A 13008-nucleotide genomic window follows, 5' to 3' on the forward strand; every position below is an offset into this window, starting at 1 on the left:
CCGCCGCCGCGCCCGCCGAGCCGGAGGAGGCGGAGCTGGCGCTGTCCGGGCTCCGGAGCTGGGGAGGCAGCCGGGGAGGCGGCCCGGGCGGGGCAGCGGGGCAGGCTGGGCGCTCCCGGCGAGAGGAGTCCGCTCCATGCGCGCGGGCCGAGCCCGGCCCCTCCGAGCCGGCGACATGAAGAAAGACGTGCGGATCCTGCTGGTGGGAGAACGTGAGTCCGCTCGCCCGCTCGGCGCTGGCCCCCGCTGCCGCCGCGGGCCTGCCGGCCGGCCCCGGGCATCCCGCCGCCCTCCCTCCAGGCCTCGCTCGCCCTCCGCGCGGGCCCCCCGGGGCGGCTCGCGTCCGCCCGGCTCTCCGGGCCCTCCCTGCACCCCCCTGTGCCCACCCCCTCCCGGCCGTGGCCCCGCTCGCCTCTACCCGCCCGGCCCTCCGGGGCGCCGCCGCTCTGCTCCCGGAGTCCTCTCCTCCTGGGCCGCGGCCCCTGCCAGACCCTCCTCTCGGCCTGCGTGCGGGAGGGTCCCCGGCCCCCGCCGGCCAGGTGCTGGGCTGACCCATAGGGATGGCGTGAGCCGCTGCCCGGGGAGCCTAGTGGGAAGGGCGCGGAAACTCTTGGACTTGTGGGCAAGGTCAGGTTTCTCTCCCTCTGCCTCTGCTCTCTCTCTGTCTCTCTCTTTTTTCCCCCCTCTTCTCCCAATCATTTCTCCCCATGGGCATTGACATTCAAGTATTTCTTTTAGCGGTTTTTTTTTTTTTTTTGGAGTTTGCATTGGATTCACTCTGGATCACGCTGTTTTCCTAACCCCCCCCACCCCCCATGGACTCTCAGCTCTTCAAAGTTAAGCGAGTTGTCCGAATGAGTGATGCTCTTCGGGAGAGGCCTGGCGCTGGGCAGTGGTCGTGATCCTTGGGGGATCGCGGCCCCCCGTCAGTGTTTGTTGATCGCAGAGCTGCTCGTGGGGTCGGTGGTGGGGGAGCCGCGCGCGCGGGGGGCCGAGCGGGACGCGCGCGCCCCGCAGCTTTGTAGATTTCCCCTTTCCCAGCCACGCGGAGGGAAGCCCGCGCCGGCTCGGGGACCGAGCGGTGGGGACTTCTTGGCAGCGCCGTGCAAGTGACATGACTCAAGCGGTAGGACTAAAATAAGAAGACAGTGGGCTGAGGAGGATGCTATTGTTTGTTTTCGAGGTACATTTGTTTAATGCGCCGCGTTGCTCTCTTGAAGTTTCTCTTCTCATCCCCAGTCTCTTCTAGAAAGACCCCTGCCACTTCACCAGGGTCATGCCCACCCGGAGGGAAAGCAAGCACGTACCCTACCCTCTCTGTCGTCGTGTTCTAGGATTTCATTGAGGCCTGTTTAAGTGCTGTTTGGAGAAACGGCCTTTTAGAATCAGAATTTAGAAGTTAGCCAGTGTTTTCTTCTTGCCTTTGTGAGCTTGAGTATAACTGTACCTTTTTTTTTTTCTTTTTGGTTTTGGGCCATACCTGGTGGTGGTGTTCAAGACTTCCTCCTGGATCTGTACTCAGGGATCATTTCTCACGGTGCTGAGGCAACTATATGGGGTGCCACGAATCACTCCTGGGCCTGCTTCGTGCAAAACAAGGGCCCGACCATCTGTAGTATCCAGCCCTGTAACTGTATCTTAGTCTGAGTTTTGCGTGGACTTCCTTGACAAAGTTCAGAGAGGTGTTACTTAACATATGATTCATGCCAAAGCAGTTGGAGCATGGTAGTGAAAGTGAGTAGATAACCAGCCTTTTTTTTTTCACTTTTTGGGTTATACCCAGTGATGCTAAGGGGTTACTCCTGGATCTGCCCTCAGGAATTACTCCTGGCAGTGCTCAGGGGATCAGATGTGATGCTGAGCAGTGCACCTGGGTCGGCTCAGTGCAAGGCAAACACCCTACCCACTTTACTATTGCTCCGGCCCCAATAACCAGCTCTTTACAAAACTGATTATATTTGGGCTGGAGCCATCACACAGCAGACACAGTTCGAACCCTGGCACCCTTATGGTTCTGTAATCTCACCAGGTGCAGGAACTCAGAGCTAGGGGTAAGCCCCGAGAACCACTGTGTATGGCCTAATCTCCCCTGTGCCCCCCCAAAAAAATAAAATTCCTGATTAGATTTATCTGTGTCATAAAATAGTTTAAAATAATTTAATATTTTAAAAGACAATAGTTTTACATTTGTTTTTAAGTTTGAATGTAGGAAGCAGTTATATATAATCAATTTGTAAAAATAGAAATACCGTATGTCTGCAAAATATATGTTTATTTTTTGGTGGGGAGTAGTTTGGACCACACCCAGTGGTACTCAGGGTTTACTCCTGGCTCTGCACTCACATCTCACTCTCCCTGTTGGGGATGGAACTCGGGAAGGGAAGCACCCCACCTGCTGGATTCCCACTCTGCCACCCGCCCCCAGGATATTAAAGTTAAGATGGTATTGGGGCCTGAGATGATGTAGGGTCCGTGCCTTGGATGTGGCTGACCCAGATTCGATCATCATCAGATATGGTCCCCCAAACCTTGACAAGAGTGAACCTAGAGCACCTCTGGTTGTGGTCCCAGAACAACAACAAAGAAGTAGAAAATTGTTAGAGATACAGTATGCTGTGTAAGGCACCTGTGTCGTGGCACCTGTCCCACCCTTTGGATCCCCACACCTGTGGCCCCTCCAAGCACTTCTAGGAGTCATCCCTGAGCTCAGAGCCATGAGTCAACCCTGAGCACTGCTGAGTGTGGCACATAAACCAGAATAAAAAAATGAAATGTTAACAAGAATTACTGACTTAGATATACAGGAAAGAATTCATAATTTGTAAGAAAAGTTACAAACTGTCCTGCAGAAGCAAAAATGAAAATTTTTACTTAATGTGTCCAAATTTGTCTTTTCCATTTGTTTTTTTGCTCTTTGGGTCACCCCTGGCGATGCTCAGGGGTTACTCCTGGCTCTGTACTTAGGAATTACTCCTGGCAGTGCTCAGGGACCGTCTGGGATTCTGGAGATTGAACCTGGGTTGGCTACATGCAAGGCAAATGCCCCACTGTTGTACTATTGCTCCAGGCCCTAAATTAGTCTTTTTTATTGTAGAAAGAAAGGACATGCAGGGTTTTTGGCTTGTGCTTGAGCTGGAGAGACAATACAAACCAGCATGCCCCTCCAAAAGAGTTATGCCAGAAGTCCAGCTATCATATGAGGTTTTTTTCATGTCTAAAAAATATTTTAAAGTGTTACGTTTTTTGAAATATGCTGTATTGTTTTATTCATTGATTTATTTTTAGCTTTTTTGGATCACACCCAGCGATGCTCAGGGGGTTATTCCTGGTTCTGCACTCAGGAATTACTCCTGACAGTGCTTGGGGGATCATAGGGGATGCTGGGGATCGAACCCACATCAGTTGAGTGCAAGTCAAACACCCTCCCCATTGTACTATCTCTCCGGTCCCTGCTGTGTTATTATTTATTTGGTTCTGGTGCCCTAACAGGAGCAGGGGGCTGCTCCTGTGGTGCTCAGAGGACCATGTGGTGTTGGGGACCGAACCTGGGCCTCCTGCATGCAGAGTGGGAACTCCAGCTGGTTGCTCTTTCTCCCTGGCTCAACTTTTTCATTTTAGTGAGCTCTTTGGGGGGGAAATGTTTGAAGCATTTCTTTTAGAGATTGAATGTAAATGTCTGACAGTAATTGTCACTCTAGTTGTTCTAAACTAACATAAATTAACTAAGACTGTGTATTAGTCTGGAAGGGGGCACGGGTGGTGCTCTGGAGCTACTCCCAGTGCTGTGGGCTACTCCTGGGCCCCTGCTCGGAGGTTGCTCCCAGCTGTATTTCAGGGGCCAGGTGATGCTGGGGATCAGAACCCGGCCTTCCACATGCAAGATGTGCCCAGCCCATTGAACTGTTTCCGGACTCCTAGAGGACCAGTTTTTCAGAAAACAACAACAACAAAAAAAACATAGTTCCAGTAATTCACTGTCACTGTCATCCTGTTGCTCATTGATTTGCTCGAGCGGGCACCAGTAACATCTCCATTTTGAGACTTTGTTGTTACTATTTTTGGCATATTGAATACGCCACGGGTAGCTTGCCAGGCTCTGTCATGTGGGCGAGATACTCTCAGTAGCTTGCTGGGCTCTCCAAGAGGGGCAGAGGAATCGAACCCGGGTTGGCCGTGTGCAAGGCAAATGCCTTACTGCTGTGCTATCGCTCCAGCTCTCAGTCATTCAGTGGTAATTTAAAGCTGAGGAAAATGAGAAAGGCGAAGAGAAAGAACATTCTTCTTTGGAATGGGATAGCCAGGTTTCTGTTTTTGTTTTTGAGGGGGAGCTGCATATGGCTGTGCTTACTCCTGACTACTCAAGGATTCCTCCTGGCGGGTTCAAAGATCATATGGGGTGCTGGGTATCAAACCTGGGTTAGCTGCATGCAAGGCAAACGCCCTACTTGCTCTACTGCCTCTGCAGCCTTACCTGCCGTGCCGCCTCTGTGGCCTTACCAGCTGGACCGTCTCTGCGGCCCTCGCCACTTTCCTCAGGATGTTTTCCTGCTGCTGGAAGTCCGACCCTGAAGTAGTCATGTAGCAGCAGCTTCATTCCCTGAAGCTGGAAATAGTTGTGAATTGTTCCCACAGTCTGCTGACTAAGCCTCTATTATACTTTTTCGGGTAGAATGGATCTTTTCTGGCCCACTTTTTTCTATGCTAATTGCTTAGTGTCTATTTAATGCTACATCAGAGAAGTTAGACTATTTATGAATTTTAAGATATTTGTTTGCAAAGAAAGCCAGAGTGTTTTAAGTATCTTTGACACCTTTATCTTAATTATTGAACATATCAAAAATCATTTACACTATCATTGAATACTCAAAAGTTGGGGCCAGAATGGTAGTACAGCGGGTAGGCCACTTGCCTTGCAACACAGCTGACTTGTGTTTGATACCTGGCCCCCCATTTGGCACCCCAGCACTCCCCGAAGCACCACCAGGAGTGATCCCTGAGTACAGGGCCAGGAGTAACTCCTGAGCATCTCTGGGACTTAACAGTTGTGACCCAAAAGCTAAAATCACACACCACTGAATATGACACCAAAACAGGTCAATCACCAATTAAAAAAATGAAATTGTAAAAAATCTTTTAAAATGCCAACACATGAAATTTAGCTTTTCAAGTTATAATTTTTCAGAATCAAATTAATTGGACACAGACCTAGAGTGATAGTACAGCTTGCCTTGCATGTGGCCAACCTAGGTTTTATCCCCCTATCCCCTATACCCGATAAGGACCCCTGAGCATCGCCAGGAGTGATTAACACAGAACCAGGAGTAAGTCCTGAGCCCCACCAGATGTTGCCCAAAACAAACAAACAAAAATCCCACAAATTAATTGGCCAGAATTTGTTATTAACTGGATTTTCATTTGTCAGCTTAGAAATAGCCTGTTAGGATAAAATTAGAGAGGATCTTATACTCGTTTCTCTAAATCATGTAGTTACGTTGAAAGAGCACACTTAGTTTAGTGAGGTCTTATTTTTAAATTAAGTTGGAAGATACTGGTATTCCGGTTGGATTTTATGGTGAAAGTGCCACTGTTACTCTCCCTGCAGATGACTCTGGCGGCTCGGTCCCATTTTGTCCGGCTGGGATTCACACGTTTATCATGGAAGCCTCTGCCAAACGGGTCCGAGCTCCAGGTGAATCTGACCTGGGCTTCTGAACTATGTCCTTAGCTGGTCTCTCGGCTTCTGATTCTGTTTTGTTTTCTCTGGGATAGCTAGAGTCATCTTAAAAAATGCTGCAGACCCTGTTACCCATTTCTAAAATCCAGTGATTTTTGCTTTCACTGAGAATAAACTCCAAACTATTCGTGCTAGAGATCAAACCCATGGCCTCTGTCCATATGAGGCGTTCCCTGAGCTACTAAGCTACATGCTTGGTCCCCAAAGTCCTAGCTTTTATTTGTTTATTTTTGCTTTAGGGCCACACATGGCTTACTCCTGACTCAGGTCTCTGGGATCACTCCTGGTGGTGCTCGGGGGACCATAGGGTTTCCCAGGGATTGAACCCAGGTTGGCCACAGGCAAGGCAAATACCTACCTGCTGTACTCCAGCCCCTTATTTAATTTTTTTTTTTTAGTGAAGCAAGGTAGTTTTTTGTTTTTGTTTTGTTTTTTGAGTGAAACTTGCTTAGAAAGAGATGAGAGAGAAGGAAGGGAAACGTGTTCAGGAGACTTCTCTAGAGTAGAAGTAAGCAAGTGAGATTGTATTCAAGGGAGAACACGAGCTTGAAGAGAAACCACGGAATCCAAACTTACACATAGGCCTACCGGGTTCTTTCAAGTCTGGCTCCTGCTTCACTCTTACACTGCTCTGACCTTTGTTGTTTCCTCAGAGGCCCTGACCAAGGCTTTGTTCCCCCTGCCCTGTAAGTTTATTCACTATCCTGTCACTGGGGTTAGGGAATTTGCTTTCTGAGGGTTGGGAATTTGTCTTATTTCTGTATCCCTAACGCCTAGAATAGGCATGGCACCAACTAGACAATCTAATAGTTATTGAGTGAATAAATCCAGCTAGTTCTGTTTATTCAAACTTTTCTGATTCCCACAAATACTAGTCTCAAATCTGAAAATATGGTTATTCTCCTTTCTCAAACCTTTTTTTTTCTTTCCTAAATCTGATGTTTGGTGGTTTTTTTGGGGGAAGGGCACACCCAGCTGTGCTTGCTGGATGGTAGAATTTGAGGGTGTGGCATTTAGTTTCTTGTCCCATGTCCTGAACTTTCTTTTGTCTTGGGGATTCTGTGTTCTGTCATTAAAGTAGACCAGTGACATTGCCCTTTGGTGACATTGCCCTATTTCATGTCTTTGCAAGCCAGGAATTGTCCTTGCCAAAAAAGGTCAGCTTTTCTCCTTGAAACACCAGAGGCCATCTTAGAGATTTGAAAGGGTTGGGGAAACAAAGACTCTTCAGGTATAAGCTAGTATTTATTTAAAAAAAAAAACTTATGAGATACTTTAAAAACAGTATCGATGGTGTGTGTGTGTGTGTGTGTGTGTGTGTGTGTGTGTGTGTGTGTGTGTGTGTGTGTGTGTGTGTGTGTGTGTGTGTGTGTGTGTGTGTGTGTGTTTGTTCCACACTAGCCATGCTCAGGGTTTACTCCTGGTTCTAAGCTCAGGATCTCAGGTGGGTCTCAGGGGACCATATGTGGTGCCAGTGATGGAACCTGGGCTGGTCCCCTATGAGGCAAGCACCCTATGCACTGTGCTGTCACTCCGGCCCCTTGTTCAGTTTTTGTTAAAACAGTATTTGAAGATTATTTGCTTCAGTTTCAATTATATTATATTTAATACTATGATTCAAGTTGCATCCTTGGCCCTAGACCGCTTATTCTAAGTTATCCTTAGGTGTGTATTTGAGACCTACTCGTCACTTGCTTTTGACTCCTCGGGTTCCAAAACTGATTACCTGGGGGGCATTAGTTTGACGCTGGAACCCTGTTGGACACTGGTTTGAAGGAGAGGGAACACGCTACAGAATTTGTCTTGCAGCATTCTTTATCTGCGTATAATTGATGGGATTTTTTTTTTAAACAGAGCTCATCTGTTTCACCCAATGCTGAAGTTTTCCACTTAAAGTTATAACTCCAGCATCACTGTTCTTCCTATTAATTCTCATCATATTAATTTAGGAAGAGCCAACCAGGCCTTTTAATAAAGAAGCAGATAAAAACGAGAATTGGTTTTCTTTGCTGCTTGAAACAAAGTGTGTTATCAAGAAACACGGCCAGCGTGCTGGTAAGGTGGTCATTGGGTCCAGAAAGTGTTGTTCTGCTTCATGAATATTAGGGATTTGTTGTCATTTCTAGCTGGATGTTCAGAAGATGTGATGGGAAGACAAAGAAATTTTAGACAAAGACAGTTTGTTTTACCATGATGAACTGTGCTTCCCAGGGATGACCTACTTAAAAGCATGGGGCCTCATCTGGGACTGTGGCATGTGTCGCACTGAATCAGAGGCCTGGGGGAGTCTTGGGGGATAATTGTGGCTGTGCTTTTTGTGTTTATAGTTCACTCTGATTTTTCATCAGGCAAAGCAGAGGAAATAGAGACCACTGGGATGACTTAACAAGAGGTCATTCTCTTGACCTTTATTAATATTCATATCAAATGCATTAATATTTATAAATATTTTATTATAAAGTTATTAAATTGTATTATAACAAGGAAGGTATATTTACATAGTATTGAAACTGGAATAATAATTATACCAATTCTATTTAATTAAAAAAATTTTTATTAGAGAATCACTGTGATGTACAGTTACAAACTTATAAACTTTTGTGTTTGCATTTCACTCATACAGTGATCGTTTACCCATCCCTCCACCAGTGCCCATTCACCTCCACCAATGATCCCAGTATCCCTCTCACCACCCCCACCCCATCCCCCACTACCCCACCCTGCCTCTGTGGCAGGGCATTCCCCTTTGTTCTCTCTCCTTTTGGGTGTTGTAGTTTGCAATAGAAACATTGAGTGGCCATCATGTTCGGTCTATAGTCTACTTTCAGCTCGCATCTTCCAACTCGAATGGGTCCTTCCGACATCCTCTACATGGTGTTCCCTTCTATATCTGAGCTGCCTTTTCCCCCAGCATGTGAGGCCAGTCTCCAAGCTGTGGGGCAGACCTCCTGGTCCTTATCTCTACAACTCTTGGGTGTTAGTCTCCTTAATTATACCAATTTTAGAGATGATCTTAGAATTTCGTTCCTTTGTGGAAATCATTTTTATTTTCTGGAGCAGTTAAAATATGATGTTTGTTTGCTTGTTTGTTTTTGGTGGTCACACTGTGCCATGCTCAGGGGTTACTTCTGGCCCTGCACTCAGGAATCACTCTTGGCAAGTGCTCAGAGGACCATTTGGGATGCCGGGATCCAACCTGGGTCAGCTGTGTGCAAAGCAAACACCTTAACCACTGCGCTATTGCTCCAGTCCCAGATGGGAACTGTTTCAGGGGTCTGAGAGTGGGCTGGAGTGCATGCTTTGTGTGCAGGAGGCCTGTGGTTAACCTTTGGCACTGCCTGGTACCTTGAGCACCACAGGCTGTGCCCTCCCTGCCAAAGAAAGTAGTGCTCCCCCCTCCCCCCGCCCCCGCCAGGACTGGGGGAGCTTCGTGGCAGTTCTCAGGGAGCCCAGGACCTGCTCCCTTACTCCTGTTGTTCCTAGGCCCACCCGGCTGCAGGAGACCTAGTGCTAGTGTGGGATGACGTGGCAGTGCTCAGGCCCAGCTTTCTGGGGGCCACCAGGGTCATACCCAGCAATGCTGGGGGAGGCAGTGCCAGGTTGGGTTACCCCCACCCATGGGCCTTTCCCCCAGAGTCTTGGTTTTTTCCCCTCCTCATACCTAGCCGTGCTCAGAGATCCATGCAGTACTAGGGATGGAACCAGGTCTTCCACATGATGCAAAGCAACCGAGCCCTCGCCCCACCAGGGGCCATTTGGTTTTAGGCTTATTAAAACGATTTAAATGTAATATCTGGGCCAGAGTAACAGTAAGACGGTAAGGCACTTGTTTTGCACTCGGCTGACCTGGGTTCAATCCTCAGCATCCACATATATTTCCTGGGCCACCAGGAGTAACCCCTGAGCATCACCAGGTGTGGCCCCCAAACCAAAACAAACAAAAAAGGCCCAAAGTAAGTAATATTCTAAAATGTTATACTTAAGGAATATTTATAGTTAACTTAAAAGGGACTGATTTTAATTAAATTTATTTATCTGGTTTTGGGGCCACACCCTCAGGGCACAATTTTAGTGTTGAATGTATTACTTTTTTGGTTGATAGCCTCACTGGAGGTTAGTAGAAATTAAACGAAGCAAAAAGTCAGTGAAGCTTTTATTTTTGGTCCACACCCAGTGCTCCTGATTTACTCCTGGGTCTGTGCTCTGGAATCATTCCTGGCAGGCTTAAGTGCCAGGGATTGAACCCACGTTAGATGCATGCAAGGCAAGTGCCCTATCAGCCATGCTATCTTTCTAGCTGAAAGAAGCAATTTTTAACTAAAATATATTTATTTCATTCTTTATTATAGTAGTTACTAGTTCACAACTTTCCCAGAAGGAAACTAAAGTGATGCTAAGGAAAATATGCCCATTTTCCCAGTTTCTCTAATCTGACTCTTTCTTTTTTTTTTTTTTTTTTTTGCTTTTTGGGTCACACCTGGCGAAGCACAGGGGTTACTCCTGGCGGTGCTCAGGGGACCATATGGGATGCTGGGAGTTGAACCCGGGTCGGCCGCGTGCAAGGCAAAAAATGCCCTACCTGTTGTGCTATCGCTCCAACCCCTGACTCTTTTTCTTTTCTTTTCTTTTCTTTTCTTTTTTTTTTTTGGCTTGGATTTGATGCTAGGATTTGAACCCGGGTTGGCCGTGTGCAAGGCAAATGCCCTACCGGCTGTGCTATCACTCCAGCCCCTGTAACCTGACTCTCTTGCTCTAATTTTGGATTTGGGAAAGAGGTTGGTTTTGGGAGCACACCCAGCATACTCTGGGTTTACTCTAGGCTCTGTGCTCAGGGGTCACTTTTGGCATTGCTGGGGAACTGTTTGTGGTGACTTGCTTGCCCATTACACTATCTCTCAGGTCCTGGATTTCTTTTTAAAAAGGAAGTCTCTTGGGCTTTTATGTGGGAGAGAGTCATGTTGTTTCATTTTATTTATTTGTTTTTGGACCACAGCTGACTCAGAGTTACTCCTGGCTCTGTGCCTGGGGGTTGCTCCTGGTATTGCCTTGTGGGACCAAGTGGTACTGGGGATTGTGCCCGGGGCTCCCGCATGCAAGGCATGTGCCCCAGCCCTTGGAGCCACCTCCCCAGGCCCCGTGCTTTTTTGAGGAACTTGTATTACGCAGTTATTTTAGATATGGAATAATTGGATTCTTTTGTTGTAGTGAATGCTAAACTGCCTCAGATTCTATAAGAGACGAAGGAGAACATGACTAAGTAAGTGAAACATCACACCCAGCCATGTTCTATGATGTGAATAATTCAAGTTGGATTATTCCCACTCTCTGGTGCTGCTGTCGTGTGCGCGTTCACGGTGGGAGGGAAACGAGGTGATGTAGCGAGAGGCTTCCCAGCGCCGCCTGTCTTGGGGGTGTGCCCTTGCCTGACCTCGCGCATGCCCTGTGGACACACTGGCCAGCGGGCTTGGACTTTGGAAAGAGCCTGCTGCTGCCCTGCCAGCTAGAACTGCCCTGCTGACCTGACCACTGAAGAAATCTGATTTTCCTCAGAATTGGTTGGTCTCTCTCTTCTGAGAATATCCTTGCAAGCTATAGGGGTTCCATGAGAAAAGCAGAAAAGGGACTGAGGCCAGGAAAAGTCGTTCCAATGAGGCTTTTCGTTTTTTCCCCTCTCTGTCTTCAAGTGGTGCTCAGGGAGTACAGACGGGGGCTGGGGGGTTGTGACCTAGTGTTAGTTCAGTGCTAGGCCAGAGGATGGGGGGTGCTGGGGCCACCAAGTGGTACACAGTGATGCTGACTGACCATCTGGGTGTAGGGATTGGGGTCAGTCCCTACCTGGAGTTAACACCTTTATTGTCTTTGTGGGGTTTTTTTTCCCTAGTGAGTTTTAGAAGAAATGAGAGGAGGAGGGATGGAGGGAAGGGGAGAGAGAGAGAGAGAGAGAGAAAGAGAGAGAGAGAGAGAGAGAGAGAGAGAGAGAGCGCAGGCATACTTTTTGGGGTTTTTTTTTGGGGGGGGGTCACACCTGGCAATGTACAGGGGTTACTCCTGGCTCTGCACTCAGGAATTACTCCTGGCAGTGCTTGGGGGACCATATGGGATGCTGGGAACCGAACCTGGCTCGGCCGAGTGCAAGGCAAACGCCCTACCCACTGTACTATTGCTCCAGTCCCCAGGGGTGCATACTTGGTATGGACCAGGATTCCAGGTGTTTTGTTTGGGCCACACCTGGCTATGCTCAGGGGCTACTCCTTGCCCTTGCATTCAGGAATCACTCCTGGTGGTGCTCAGGGATGCTGGGGATTGAACCCGGGTTGACCGCATCATGGCAAGCACCCTACCCTCTGTACTATCACTCCAGCTCCAGAGATTTTTTTTTTTTTTAACTTTTTAATTACTTTTAGTTTTAGGGAGATTATACCGGGGCTTCTGGATGCCATTTCTGCCATTTTCGAGACTGGTTGTGTGGGGTTGGATCTTGGATTTTGCCATGACCACAGCTTCCTAAGTGCTGGCACTGGAAGCGCAGTTTCCTTTTTCTTTTCTTTTAAACTGATGAGAAAACTGAAGCTCTAAGTCAGTGACAACTTGGTCATCTGATATTGAAGACCAGGCTGGTTCCCAAATCAGATTTCTTGTTCATTCCAGTACTCCTTAGCTCTCAGACTCATCACCACAACTTGGTACTTAATGTATGCCAGGTGTTGCCCTCAGGGCTCTATATTTGCCATGTTAAATGAATCCTTTTGCCGATTCTCTGAAGTGTCAGAAATGTATTTTATAGATCAGCAGATTGGAATTGATGACTTTCCCGATGAAACAGCTACTAGACTGGAAGTTCAGTTCCATTCTCATATGTCTCTAAGAAGCATAAGGAATAATGTAAAAATCATTCATCATTCAGCTAAAGAAGTAAAACTTTGCAACTGGTAGTCATTCTCTTGCATTTCCCTCCAAAGTAACTTGATTTTCACATATGCTCTAACTCTCTGCGCTACCCCACTGACTTTGCTAGAAACTAAGAATTCAACTGTACATATCTTTTTTTTTTTTTTTTTTGCTTTTTGGGTCACACCTGGCGATCCACAAGGGTTACTCCTGGCTCTGCACTCAGGAATTACTCCTGGCAGTGCTCAGGGGACCATATGGGATGCTGGGAATCGAACCCCGGTCAGCCGCATGCAAGGCAAATGCCCTACCCACTGTACTATTGCTCCAGCCCCTCAACTGTACATATCTTTTATTTTTAATGAACCCCTGTGAAATATACAGTT

General features: G+C 47.5%; 1 protein-coding gene across 7 annotated transcripts in view; it reads left to right on the forward strand.

Moving 5' to 3' along the window:
- Positions 1–13008, forward strand: part of RHOT1 (ras homolog family member T1) — a 74749-nt gene continuing 61741 nt past the window's right edge. For 2 of the 7 annotated variants that reach the window (XM_055131079.1, XM_055131080.1), the window contains exon 1: positions 7–212. In XM_055131079.1, coding sequence (XP_054987054.1) covers positions 137–212 — 76 coding nt within the window. In that variant the 5' untranslated portion in view covers positions 7–136. Of the gene's footprint in view, positions 213–13008 lie in introns of all 7 variants that reach the window. The other 5 variants (XM_055131082.1, XM_055131081.1, XM_055131085.1 and 2 more) reach the window with 4 other exon arrangements.

Source organism: Sorex araneus, chromosome 3 (genome assembly GCF_027595985.1).
Source record: "Sorex araneus isolate mSorAra2 chromosome 3, mSorAra2.pri, whole genome shotgun sequence".
Taxonomy (NCBI): Eukaryota; Metazoa; Chordata; class Mammalia; order Eulipotyphla; family Soricidae; genus Sorex; species Sorex araneus.